Source organism: Anabrus simplex, chromosome 9 (genome assembly GCF_040414725.1).
Source record: "Anabrus simplex isolate iqAnaSimp1 chromosome 9, ASM4041472v1, whole genome shotgun sequence".
NCBI lineage: Eukaryota > Metazoa > Arthropoda > Insecta > Orthoptera > Tettigoniidae > Anabrus > Anabrus simplex.
In genome coordinates this window covers 5,729,200-5,742,114 of record NC_090273.1, presented here as the reverse complement: position 1 = coordinate 5,742,114, position 12,915 = coordinate 5,729,200, and the positions used below count along the sequence as shown (strand labels likewise).

At 39.1% G+C, this 12,915-nt stretch overlaps 1 protein-coding gene across 2 annotated transcripts in view; it reads left to right on the top strand.

Annotated features, from left to right (window-relative positions):
• Rab3-GAP (Rab3 GTPase activating protein) overlaps nt 1–12,915 on the top strand; it is a 461,679-nt gene that overhangs the window by 396,301 nt on the left and 52,463 nt on the right. For both annotated transcript variants that reach the window (XM_067153758.2, XM_067153757.2), the window contains 2 exons: nt 7,297–7,478; nt 12,173–12,400. In XM_067153758.2, the coding sequence (XP_067009859.2) occupies nt 7,297–7,478; nt 12,173–12,400 (410 nt within the window). The remainder of the gene's footprint in view (nt 1–7,296; nt 7,479–12,172; nt 12,401–12,915) is intronic.

The following is a 12,915-nucleotide window of genomic DNA, read 5'->3' as shown; positions in this document are numbered from 1 at the left end:
CGCCAGGTAATTGAAAAATGCTACGAGAGGAATAGGCAGTTGTGTTTATGTTTTGTAGATCTAGAGGAAGCATATGACAGGGTACTGATGGAAAAGATGTTCACTATACTGGGGGACTAAGGAATTAAAGGTAGATTATTAAAATTTATTTATGTTTACAAATGGGCTTCAGTGAGAATTGATGGTAGAATGAGTTCTTGGATCAGGGTACTTATAGGGGTTAGACAAGGCTGTAATCTTTCACCTTTGCTGTTCGTAGTTTACATGGATCATCTGCTGAAAGGTATAAAATGGCAGGGAGGGATTTAGTTAGGTGGAAATGTAGTACGCAGTTTGGCCTATGCTGACAACTTGGTCTTAATGGCAGATTGTGCCGAAAGCCTGCAGTCTAATATCTTGGAACTTGAAAATAGGTGCAATGAGTATGGTATGAAAATTAGCCTCTCGAAGACTAAATTGATAATACAAATATCAACATCTATATCGACTAAATTGATGTCGGTAGGTAAGAAATTCAACAGAATTGAATGTCAGATTGGTGATACAAAGCTAGAACAGGTCGATAATTTCAAGTATTTAGGTTGTGTGTTCTCCCTGGATGGTAATATAGTAAGAGAGATTGAATCAAGGTGTAGTAAAGCTAATGCAGTGAGCTCGCAGTTGCGATCAGCAGTATTCTGTAAGAAGGAAGTCAGCTTCCAGACGAAACTATCTTTACATCGGTCTGTTTGCTTTGCGGGAGCGAAAGCTGGGTGGACTCTACTTATCTTATTCATAAGTTAGAAGTAACAGACATGAAAGTAGCAAGAATGATTGCTGGTACAAACAGGTGGGAACAATGACAGGAGAGTACTTGGAATGAGGAGATAAAGGCTAATTTAGAAATGAACTCTATGGATGAAGCTGTACGCATAAACCGGCTTCGGTGGTGGGGTCATGTGAGGCGAATGGTGGAGGATAGGTTACCTAGGAGAATAATAGACTCTGCTATGGAGGGTAAGAGAAGTAGAGGGAGACCAAGATGACGATGGTTAGACTCGATTTCTAATGATTTAAAGATAAGAGGTATAGAACTAAATGAGGCCACAACACTAGTTGCAAATAGAGGATTGTGGCGACGTTTAGTAAATTCTCAGAGGCTTGCAGACTGAATGCTGAAAGGCATAACAGTCTATAATGAATGAATGAATGAATGAATGATGAATGGGGTTAGCCGTAAACTTTGACGCTCCCTTAAATACATTAGTCAATGGGTGAAGTAAATTGGAAAAAATCTGGGAGAGACAGGTGTAGGAGCTACCTGAGGAGGACTAGAGTGGTCCTGAGAAAGAATTACAGTGGCATAGTAACCTTGACTCGAGCGCCCTTGAGAAAAGGATGGAGTACTGAAAGTGAGGTTAGGACTAGCATTAGACTGCAAAGAAACGGGCACAGATATGCTCATGTGTGAAACATTCTCACAAATTTGAGAAACCACTGGAGCTTTGACCACTTGTTTAGGGGTTAAACAACCTAAAGGAACACTTGATACAAGTAGCACTTGGACAGAGGGATATTTTTGCATCATCGCATGAAACTCATTTTGATGCTGATAAGATCTGGCACAAAGAATGGGCCTCTTCAAATCCTGACCACCTGGGTTTAATCCACCATCCTTGTAGAGCTCCTCCTGGTTTCAACTTACCAAGAAGGGAATGGACATCTCTAAACAGAATCAGGACAAACTATGGAAGGTGTAAATTCTGGCTTTACAAGTGGGGAAAATCTGAAGACCCATTCTGTGACTGTGATAATGTGCCTCAGACCATCCAGCATGTTGTTATGGACTGCCCAAAAAGAGGATTCAATGGATTTGTTCCAGAATTACATAGTGCCTCTACAGAAGCAGTGGACTGGCTGAAAAGTCTGGACATTAAGTTTTGAATGCTGACTTGTAAATTACATACTTATTTAAGAAATATGTATTAGTATGTACTTATAATGTATCCTTGTTTTGACATGCGAAATAATAATAATAATAATAATACAGGATATTTAAGGGTAAACCTGCCATAAGAATCCATGGGAACTTAACACAACTTGGAACAGCTTTTGCGGTACGAAAAACTATCATCAGTTCTGTACTTGACTTTACATCCCCATCTGAAAGAATCTCAGTACTTACTGTGAAATCTGGCAATAAAGCTTACTCCTTGGTCAATGCCCACGCTCCCACAAACACTGACAATAAGAAAAACCCAGAGAAAGTGGAAGCCTTCTGGGAACTCTTAGAAGAAACCACTAGCAAGATTCCAAAGCACCACGTGAAAATCTTAGTAGGTGATTTTAATGCACAGGTTGGCAGAGAGAGGAAACACAAATGGATTGTTGGTCATCACTCGGCACATTGGAGAACGAACAAGAATGGCCCCACATAAGAAGAAAACGTGGAAATCACCAAACCCGTTATTGGGCGAATTCCAGATCGATCACGTCGCAATCTCCAGAAAGAATATGTGTGAGATCCAAAATGTTAGAGTACGGAAGGGATTTGTCGACTCGGACCACTACCTAACACAAATCAAAGTGAGATTCCAACCCAACAGATGCAGACCTAAACACAAAAGATCTCTAAGAGTTGATCCAGAATGTCTTCGACAGAACGCCACGACCTTTCTACAAGACATACGAGAGCAGGACCCCAAGGACTGGCCAGGCCTTCGTAAAACACTTCAGACATCAGCCATGAAATTAGGGCAGCCTCCAAGGAAACGCAAACATAGGTGGTGGAACACGACCTGTGATAAAGCCATTGATGAACGGATGAAAGCATGGAATCAGTGGAATGGACATCAAACAACTAAGAGATGGGAGACCTTCCTAAAAGTTCAGAAAATCTCCTCAAAAATAATCCGCAGGGAGAAACGAGCCTATGACAAAAATAGACTCATGGAAATCGAACAAGATTTCCTTAGAAACAACTCCAGGAATTTCTACAAGACCTTCCGTGAGAATTTATCTAGCTATCAACCACCATCTTTATGTTTCCGTCGAGCAAATGGAACATTAGAAAGGAACACCAAAGAGAACTGCACTATTCTAGCTGACTACTTCCGAGACCTCCTCAATTGTGATCCTCCAAAGGAAAGACTGAACTTTGAAAAGCCCATGCCCAACCCCGATTCACAGCCACCGACAATACAGGAAACAGCAGAGATTATACGATCGCTTAAAAATAATAAAGCTCCTGGAGAGGACGGCATCACTGCGGAGATGTGTAAACTTGGAGATGATCTTGTAAGCAAAATTCATGCAATCCTAGTAGAAATATGGGAAACGGAAATGATTCCACAGGATTGGAAGTGTGCATTAATACACCCATTGCACAAGAAAGGTGACAAGGCAGATCCAAACAACTATAGAGGCATATCTCTACTGCCAATCGCATACAAAATCCTTTCCAAAGCTCTCTTGAACCGGTTAGAAAAACAGACAGATCATCTGATTGGCGAGTACCAAGCGGGTTTCAGGAAAGGTCGATCATGTGCAGAACAAATATGGAACTTGAAGACGATATTAAGGATTCGCCGAAGTGCCAGCACGATTGTCACCTTTGTGGATTTTAAGAAGGCGTATGACTCTGTGGACAGACAGACAGTATTTGATACCCTAGAAGAACTCAGAGTGGACAAGAAGACCAGAGCACTTATCCAGCAGACCCTCACAAGTACGACCTCTAAAGTGAAATTCCTTGGAGAAATCTCTGAGCCTTTTGAAATATGTACGGGCATTCGTCAAGGTGACAGCGTCTCCCCTATTCTGTTTAACTTAGTTCTAGACAAAGTTATTAGAGAGTGGGAAAAGGATATCAAGGGTGTGAACATCGGAAATTTGGGAAGCAAGGTCAATGTGAAATGTTTAGCATTTGCTGATGATCTCGCAATCATTACTAAGACCAAGGATGAAACAAGGTATGCCATACAGAGACTACACAATATAGCATCAAAGGCAGGCCTCCAGATATCCTACGAGAAAACCAAGTACATGGAAAATCTACGTCAAAATAGCAAAAGAACTCCGCTAGAGATGGAAAACGGCACAATTTCACAGGTGCCCTCCTTCAAATACCTTGGAGAAATTATACTACCATCAGGATTAGACAGTAGTGCCAATGTAGAAAGAAACACCAAACTACATAAGGCATACAGACTGACGTGGAATTACTACAACAAAAGAGTCATATCGCGTAGTGCAAAATGACGACACTACAAGACAGTTGTATTGCCCGAAGCTTTATATGCCTCAGAAACCATATGCTTAGGTGGTCACTCTAAAATTACAGAAATTGAAAAGCAGGAGCGGAAAATTCTCAGGAAAATTTATGGTCCTACGAGAGAAAATGGAATGTGGATTAAGAGAAAAACAGCGGACCTCTACTCCTTCACCGACAGGTTTACTGATGCTGTACGGAAAAGGCGCCTTAATTTCTATGGCCATATCTACAGAATGAACAGCGACAGACTAACTAAAAGATTATTCAAAGTAATCAACTCAAAGAAGGTCAAAATAAAATGGCTAGAAGAAACTAAGGCGGACCTCCAAGAAATAAATATTACAGACGACATCATGGAAAATCGTGGAGCTTTTAGAACCAAAGTAGCTAATCATAAATTTAGGGAGAAACCAAAAAAGACAACTGGTAGGAAGTGGTCGACAGAACGCAAGATGCAACACAGTGCATTCATGAAGAGATTTTGGGAGGATAAGAAGGCACAAACCATCAAACCAACTATCAATTTCAAACGCGCTCTATGAATGGGCATAACGAAGGAAGAGAAGATAATAATAATAATAATAATAATAATAATAATAATAATAATAATAATAATAATAATAATAATAATAATAATAATAATCACATGAGATAGCAACAATAGGCTGACACTGAGGCACATTAGAGTTACCAGGTGGCATAAGAAAAATAAAAGACATACCAGCATGTGTAGGAGACCCATTACATGAATTACTTACAGGCATCAAAGCACTTGAAAAGGGAGCAGAAGATGATCTCTGGTGAACATTACCCACATTAGATTCCAGGACAACATTATCACTAGTGACCACAGTGCAAGTTTGAGAGGCAGTAGATATAGTAATTCGAGTAACACTTTCACACTCTTTGGAAGGGGTCGACACTTGAACCTCAGAACTTGAATTAGGCAACTCATTCCTTTCAAGCAAGCCTACAATTTTATCGAATATCTTAGAAAAGGTGTTAATAAAGATTCACACTCCTGCCGCTCATCTACTGGTAAACTGACAGACAACAAACCCTGAATTTGATCCAGATAATGTTGCAGTTGCACTTTCACATGTGTTAATTGACTATGTGAGGGCTCAGAACAACAACAAAAATACACGAGAATTGCATTAAATTCCAAAAATGTATCTCTAACCACTGCTAAAGATGCGAACAATTCATCTGTAGTTAACTCGGGGATAGTTACTGGTAAATTAAGAGACTGTTTCAACAAGCTCGTGTCATCTCCGACATTTCCTGCAGAATTTAATTTACGAATTCGAAGTTCATAAATTAATTCTTCCTTTCTCAAATGAAAAGGATTAGGGATAACACGAGACATCTTGACAGCAAGAAACTGCAATTTGAGATAATTCTTTAGGTTATTTTATGTTAGCTAAGACAATCACCATTAATCTCCCTTTCGTCAGAAACCACACTATGCTACCATTATGTAACCACTACAGATTACACAGCATCAAAAATAATAGTAATTATAATAATAATAATAATAAACATAATAAAGAAAATTTAAACTTCATGAGACTCGAGAAAGTTAATTGAAACACCCACACACAATAAAGACTTCAGAAAACACATCGAGATATAAATACCAGGTTAACCAACATGACAACTAAAAGAAAGGAGATAAGAAGCGCGCTGGGAACCATACGGGGTCTGTGAAAGGTAGTTTGTTGCGAGGAAAACAAGATTAACGGTGATCCCTTTCTGAACACTCAAATTTACTAATTAGTTCAAGTTAAGGCATAAAACAAATTAATTAACAGCCGAAATAACATATAATAATAACATAATAACATCCGTTACGAAAAACATTTCTACCTTACTTCTTCTTAAAACAGTGTTTTTAAAAAAAGGGTGACAATCAGTTATTGAATTACCGACGATGGCAGGGTATTTACATTATAAAAAATTGAAATCAACGTGAAAGTTATAACATGAAATTAAGGAAGGGGCTAGTTGAAACATTTACTGATGACAGATAGCAACAAAATAATAAAATTTAATGCAGAGGCCGGTTTGGTTGCGGCCTTTCCTAAAACCCTTCAGTAAAAGGCGCATAGCTTCAAAATGGCGTGCGTTAAATTGGTAGTGTTACTGGAGGCATCCCCAAGGGAAATAACACATTACTTACTACCTAAAAGACGTTAAAACGAAGTGACATTTAGATTTGATTAGAATGTTCAAATCAAGAAAAGGGCATTACCTCCGAAAACAGAGGGGGTATGACTAGCCGCGACAAATCAAAGACGATGGAAACAAGCTTGGCTCTGACCAAGTCAGCCGGAAATGGGGCAATCAGGAGATAACCAAGGAATTACACTCGTGGCTCTTACATTCACCAATAAGAAACTTCATTATTTTAGCCTGTCCTAGAGCATATTACCGGATATAAAGAAACTACTGGAAAAGACCTCTTAGTACACCCTGCCTCACAAGCAACAGAGCTAATTACACTGTTATTTACATTATAAAATTTTGCACAGTAACCAAATTAATTTAGTAGAGTTGCAGAACAATTAAATAACACTAAATATCTTCACATTCCCAAATTAAAAGACACTGTTCTTGACGTACAGAAAATAAAATAAGACAAATTTCCAAAAGTTCTTCTTCTTTGTCTTCATCCAAAATATCATACTCGATCAGTTTTTTAATTCAAAACAAAATAAACAGATTTTACAGTATCAAAATGAAGGTGATGACTTTTGTCCTTGAGTAACATACTTAATGTCTTTTTCTTGAGGCTTTCCGAAATTGCATAAAATGGTACACAACATCCTTCAAAATAAGCAGCCTGGTCACCGTGACACAGACGATAAATGTGTTTATTCCACCACCCTCTATACATAAGGAAATGATGTAGTTGAAAAGAGATCTGTGGAACATACAGGCATATTTCAGTTGTCCTTTAGTGTTGTCACCTCCTCTTTCCAGACTGATGTGTGTTGCTCTCTTTCTATATTTGACTCGACTGTAATGTCTCTGTTGGTCAGGTCTGTGCAGTCTCGTATGGGCAGCCCATCTCAAGGACAGGTTTGAAAGTGCCACCAGGCTCTTACAGAAAGCTGGGAAGGTGCCCAAGGACCGTCAATGTCGCCAAGAGGTGGGAATCTCGGACCTGCAGCTCCCTGCATTTCTCGACACTTGCTACCAGTTTCTGGACACCTTCATGGATGTACGTATTTACCTTCATTACTTTATGCTTCAGTTTCACTACTGTTTGCCGTCACCCTCATCCGAATGGTTCACAATAGAAAACGTCTTTCAATTTGTTCATTTACTGTGCCCCATGGAGAATTTAGTTTCGCATGGAATCGGATGGTAAGTTCAGGTACATAACTTTGGAACTTGAAATGTATGATTAAAAAGGTGAATCATGAAATCAGTTTCAGTGGTATGTAGCACTTTATGTTGAAATTGCGATTATCACTACGCCGCTCATGACTCCATTGTGCTAGGTTATTGGAAATGGTATCGTTAAATTTATCTCGTAGAACTGTTATCATGCTAGCTAAATTCATCACCATAACATTGATAACTTTGTGACCAGTTCAGTTGAAGTGTCAGAAACTGTGCTAAATATTTTCGGAGAACGGAAAACACATTCAGCAAGATAGAAGGAAATCTGCGGAATTAAGTAAGCCCAAGAAGTCTGCAAGAGAATGCAGCGGGACATACAGCTGCGATGTGCCTCTGACTTGTATGTTTTTTATTTCAAACAAGAAAAGAACAGGAGCGCAATGGTGTATTAAAAAAATTCTCTTAAGGACATTGAAGGGCCATAACAATTCATACAGAGGCCTGCATGCATTATGCTGACCTTCAATTACTTTCATTGTGAATGCTTACTTTTTTTCTGGATTGTCAAACCTTTACATTTAGATGCCTTGGAACTTGAGACAGAAAAGTGACCAGTGAGTGAGGAGAGGATAGGACCATCAGTCAGACAACACTGCTGTCCTCAGTGTACCGAGTGGAGCCTCGAGCGATCATGGAATAAGGGCAGAGAAGAACAGGAGTTGCCTGGGAAATATAGTGGGCAGTTATCTTCTTTCTCCGTTTGATATGAAGAGTGAAGTCTACAGTGCTGAAATGTGCTCCTCCACCTGTTAACAAAGAACCTAAGTGCATATGAACAAAGGATTGTCTAGGTGGTCGGATGTTGTGAGGCAAGGAAGAACAATCGAAGGAGGCCTTTGCTCAGATTCTGATGATGACACACAATATCATCATACTTCTGTTCAATTTTCTTAATTTTAAAATGATGTGGGACTCACAAGTTGTTTGAGATATCGTGTGTACAAGCTTCTGATTGGCTGATCTCAACCTCTTCTTCTCAGGCTCCCTCGTATTGTATAATAAGTGAAGCCAAACTTGAGGCTAGTTAATTAGTGATCTACAAAATCAGCATTTGTGAGCTGTTGAATATATGTTCTGATGTAATACTACATTATTAGTCTATATAAAACTTGAATATTTAATTAACTCATGGACTTGTAAAGATATTCTAGGATCTACAGTAACTGTAATAAGTATTTGTACATCTGTAGGGAGAGGAGTTGTTTTACCAGGTGCACAGAATTAAGCGAAGGTAGAAAGACTGGACCAAGAAGATAATAGCTGCTGTGAAGTACATTACTATTCTTGCTCATGTTCACAAAATAACACACAGGAAACAGCAACATAAGCAATAGTCCACATTTTTGGTGTGTCAAAAGTATTCATACACCTTTTTTAGAACAGCAAAAAGTTTCAAGAATTTCCTTCAATATTTTGTTGGATTTCTTTTGACTTGAATGATAGCTTTCATGCGTCTTGGCATTGAGTCCACGAATGTTCTGGTGATCTCCATTGGAATAGAGGCCTGTTCTTCTTGCAGTGCAATTTTTAATTCACTCCTCTTGGAAATATGTTTTCTAATTCTTGAGTCAAGGAAGCTTTTTTCGGGCATTGTAAAGCAGCCACATCTTGGTGTTATGTGCCACATGTTTGCGGTCATTGTCGTGCTGAAAGATGAAATCACCTTCTAGCCCATCCTAGCAGCGCTAGACCCCAAGTTTTCTTTCAGAATGTCAATGTACATCCATTGTGAATATCTAACTTCCCAACCCTCGCTAACACACTCCCACCTCCGTGTTTAACTGTCGGAAGCAAGTTCTAGGGATGAAGCTGTATGTTCTTCTTTCTCCACACCATGAGACCCAAACACATTAAATTTATTCTCGTCCGAGATGACCTCTGAAACTCCGGACTTTTATCAATGTACTGTTTAGCGAATGTCAGGCACTTCTTCTTGTTGGTCTCCGACGCAAAGAACTTTATCCGTGCCACACGTCCATGATACCCTGCTTTGTTAAACACAGTAGTCTCTGTCATTTTGCAACTTTAGGGGCACTTAGTTTTGGTGTTTTCGTCCTGTTCTTGTAGTAAGCAAGCGTAGACGTTGCACTGTGTTTCTCTCACCAGATCTGTCTTTGATGGACTGCACAGTCTATTTCTCTCTTCCGACAAGCTTGCATCTCTCTGTTCATGTTTTTATCTCATTATGGAGCTAACTCCGTACTGGTTTCTTTGCTTTTCCGACCCATGATGACTGGGCAATCCCACGACTGACTGCAGACGCACTGGGAACAGGTTCGACCGTTCGAGTAGAGACTTGCTCGCTTCATGACAACCGTGTCCTTAGACGGACAGTGCTCTCCGGGTGTACAGATACTTTTTGACAGGCGAGGTACAGTGTTTTTCTTCCTTACACAGTTAATTTATATTTTAGTGTTTCTGCTTACCAGCTGTAATGGAATTAATTGCGATGGTATTGACACTTGTCATCATTTGTTACTGTAAGCAATCCTGTACGCGGCTGAAATAATGGATTGCTTTACGCCGTACGTGTGACACTATCTGTACATGTGACCAGCGAATACACTCAAACTTGATGTATACTGATGGGAAAATGGAGGGAGAAACACTTCAAGACGAGGGAGGAAACTTCATCGTGTAGATCACAGTTAAAACTAAGAAACAATACCCATCACTTTACAAGTGAACTATTTAATTAAAAACATATTAAAAATATTTAGGGACATGTTTCGTCTGTATTTGAGACTTCATCAGCCATAAAATCACGTATGTAGTAGTTACAAAACTCAAATCAGAAACTGAATGTAAAAAAAATGGAAGAACCCAATGTCTTTTAAGGACTATTTGGGAAATGCAAAAGATATAAATGTATACACATTATTTACACAAAATTGACCTCATTTCTTGCAAAAACTTTTGTCTTCAAGGTTAAAAAATGAAATTAACTTGAAATTGACAAGCCTGCCGTAACGTCGCATATGGAATCCATGTCCATTATTGTTGTCCATATTTGAAATGGAAGTTCCTTTTGAATTATTGAGAAAACATAGAACAAATATACATATATTTAAAGAGGTAGTTTAAAATTTCTTGCAAACAAACTTTCAGCAAAGTTAAATGTGAACGACTTTACTTGAAAAATGTTACAAGCATTGTAAGAATCTGGTAATTTGTGTGTTGACTGGGGAGATCGAAATTCTGGCCTTGGAAATGGATTGGTACTAAATCCAAATCAGAACTGTTAAGAGCATTAACTTATAGAATATTCTTTCAAATTTAGCTAATTCGGTAGAAGAAATCTTAAGCTTTATGAGACGGCCTGTCGTATGACAAAGACCAGCGCTGCATGACCACCGTATTCGTGGCTTAAATCCTAAGAATAATCCTTTTTGAAAAAGACAAGGTCTGGAAAGAAAGAGATATAAAAATTAATGTGTTTAAAACCCTTAGATAACTCAGAAAAGAGATTCCGTCACGAATGTATGACGTAAAAGCTTACTGTAAATGACACTCCCTATAGCTGGTTTAGAATGAGCCTCGCTCTGACTTGCTTCTCGCCACGCTACTGCGGGTGTTGTAGTTGTGTTTTTTTTCGCCCGGCGGAACAAGGCTAGTGGCGGTGGGGGGGGCAGTGCTATTAGTGTGGGAAGGGGAAATAGCTCGGCCTGTAGTAGGAGCAGGAGGGCAGGAAGTTTGAATTAGAGGAGGTGACTTCAAATTATTAATTCTTCGTAAGGATAGAAGCAATGGTATTTGTTCATATAATGGATTTTTGTTCTCTTGTACGTCATTAAATTTTTGTTTGCATTAATACTCTGGTCGAAACTTATATAAATATTTTTGCAAGAAGTGTGGTTAATTTTGTGTAAATAGTGTATATATATTTGTATCTTTTACATTTTCCAAACAGTCCTTAAAAGACATACCGGGCGAGTTGGCTGTGCGCGTAGAGGCGCGCGGCTGTGAACTTGCATCCGGGAGATAGTAGGTTCGAATCCCACTATAAACAGCCCTGAAGATGGTTTTCCATGGTTTCCCATTTTCACACCAGGCAAATGCTGGGGCTGTACCTTAATTAAGGCCACGGCCGCTTCCTTCCAACTCCTAGGCCTTTCCTATCCCATCGTCGCCATAAGACCTATCTGTGTCGGTGCAACGTAAAGCCCATAGCTTAAAAGACATTGGGTTCTTCCATTTTTTTACATTCACTTTCTGATTTGAGTTTTGTAACTACCACGTGATTTTATGGCTGATGAAGTCTCAAATAGAGATGATACATGTCCCTAAATATTTTTGATATGTTTTTAATTAAATAGTTAACTTGTTAAGTGTTGGGTATTGATTGGGTGGACCAAAACATAATATTGTTTCTTAGTTTCAGCAGTGGTAGTTTGATAGAGGAGGATGATAAAATAGCAATGTTTTGGCAAACTTTACCTGTTTATAAACCCAGCACTTAGGCAGGAGGACACGACAGTACAGTTAAGGTTTTTGTATGTGTATTCTTAGGCGACGGTGGCAATGAACGTTGGCCGACCAGCGACGTTGCCACAGTATGAGGACCTGTGGGACTGCAGTGTTGTAGGACCCCCACCGCTGGTGGAAGTGGCACTGGGTCAGAAACCTGTCAATGGTCAGCTGCTTCATCTCCACACCCAGCTGGCGTTGGCTCTCTACATGATGGCGTTCTTCAACCTACGACTCACAAGGCCGCTCTCCACTCTCTTTGATAACATGGTAACTGTTCATTATTGACACTATCTCCTACATTAGGTATGTAAAATGGTGAATTGTATAACTTAATTTTATTATTTATTAATTCTCTGGGAATGTAAGTTGTTATATCTACTTCATCATCTGATGATAGGGTCATCTTGTTCCAAGACTGTGCGACTGTTCAGAGATGATGTGAACTTCGAGTGGCCGTTACTTCTAAGGCTGGATGTAACTGAGAATGCATTGTTGGCTTTAAAAGTCCACAATATGAGACATAAAATGCTAAAACTTTTCAGAGTTGTTTATAAATGTTTGATCTATTATGTAGCAAGCAACAGCCATCTTGGAGAAATGGCACCAGTATGGCCGGTTTGTGTCATTGTCTTGTTTAGGTACACTTAATAATATAACTGTAAACAATATTGGGTCATTATCTCTAACTTTATGAAGAATTATGGATATACAATGATAAATAATTTTTTAATGGTAATTTGAATTTAGGGTGCCATAAACAATAGTAAAAGTGTCAATATAAA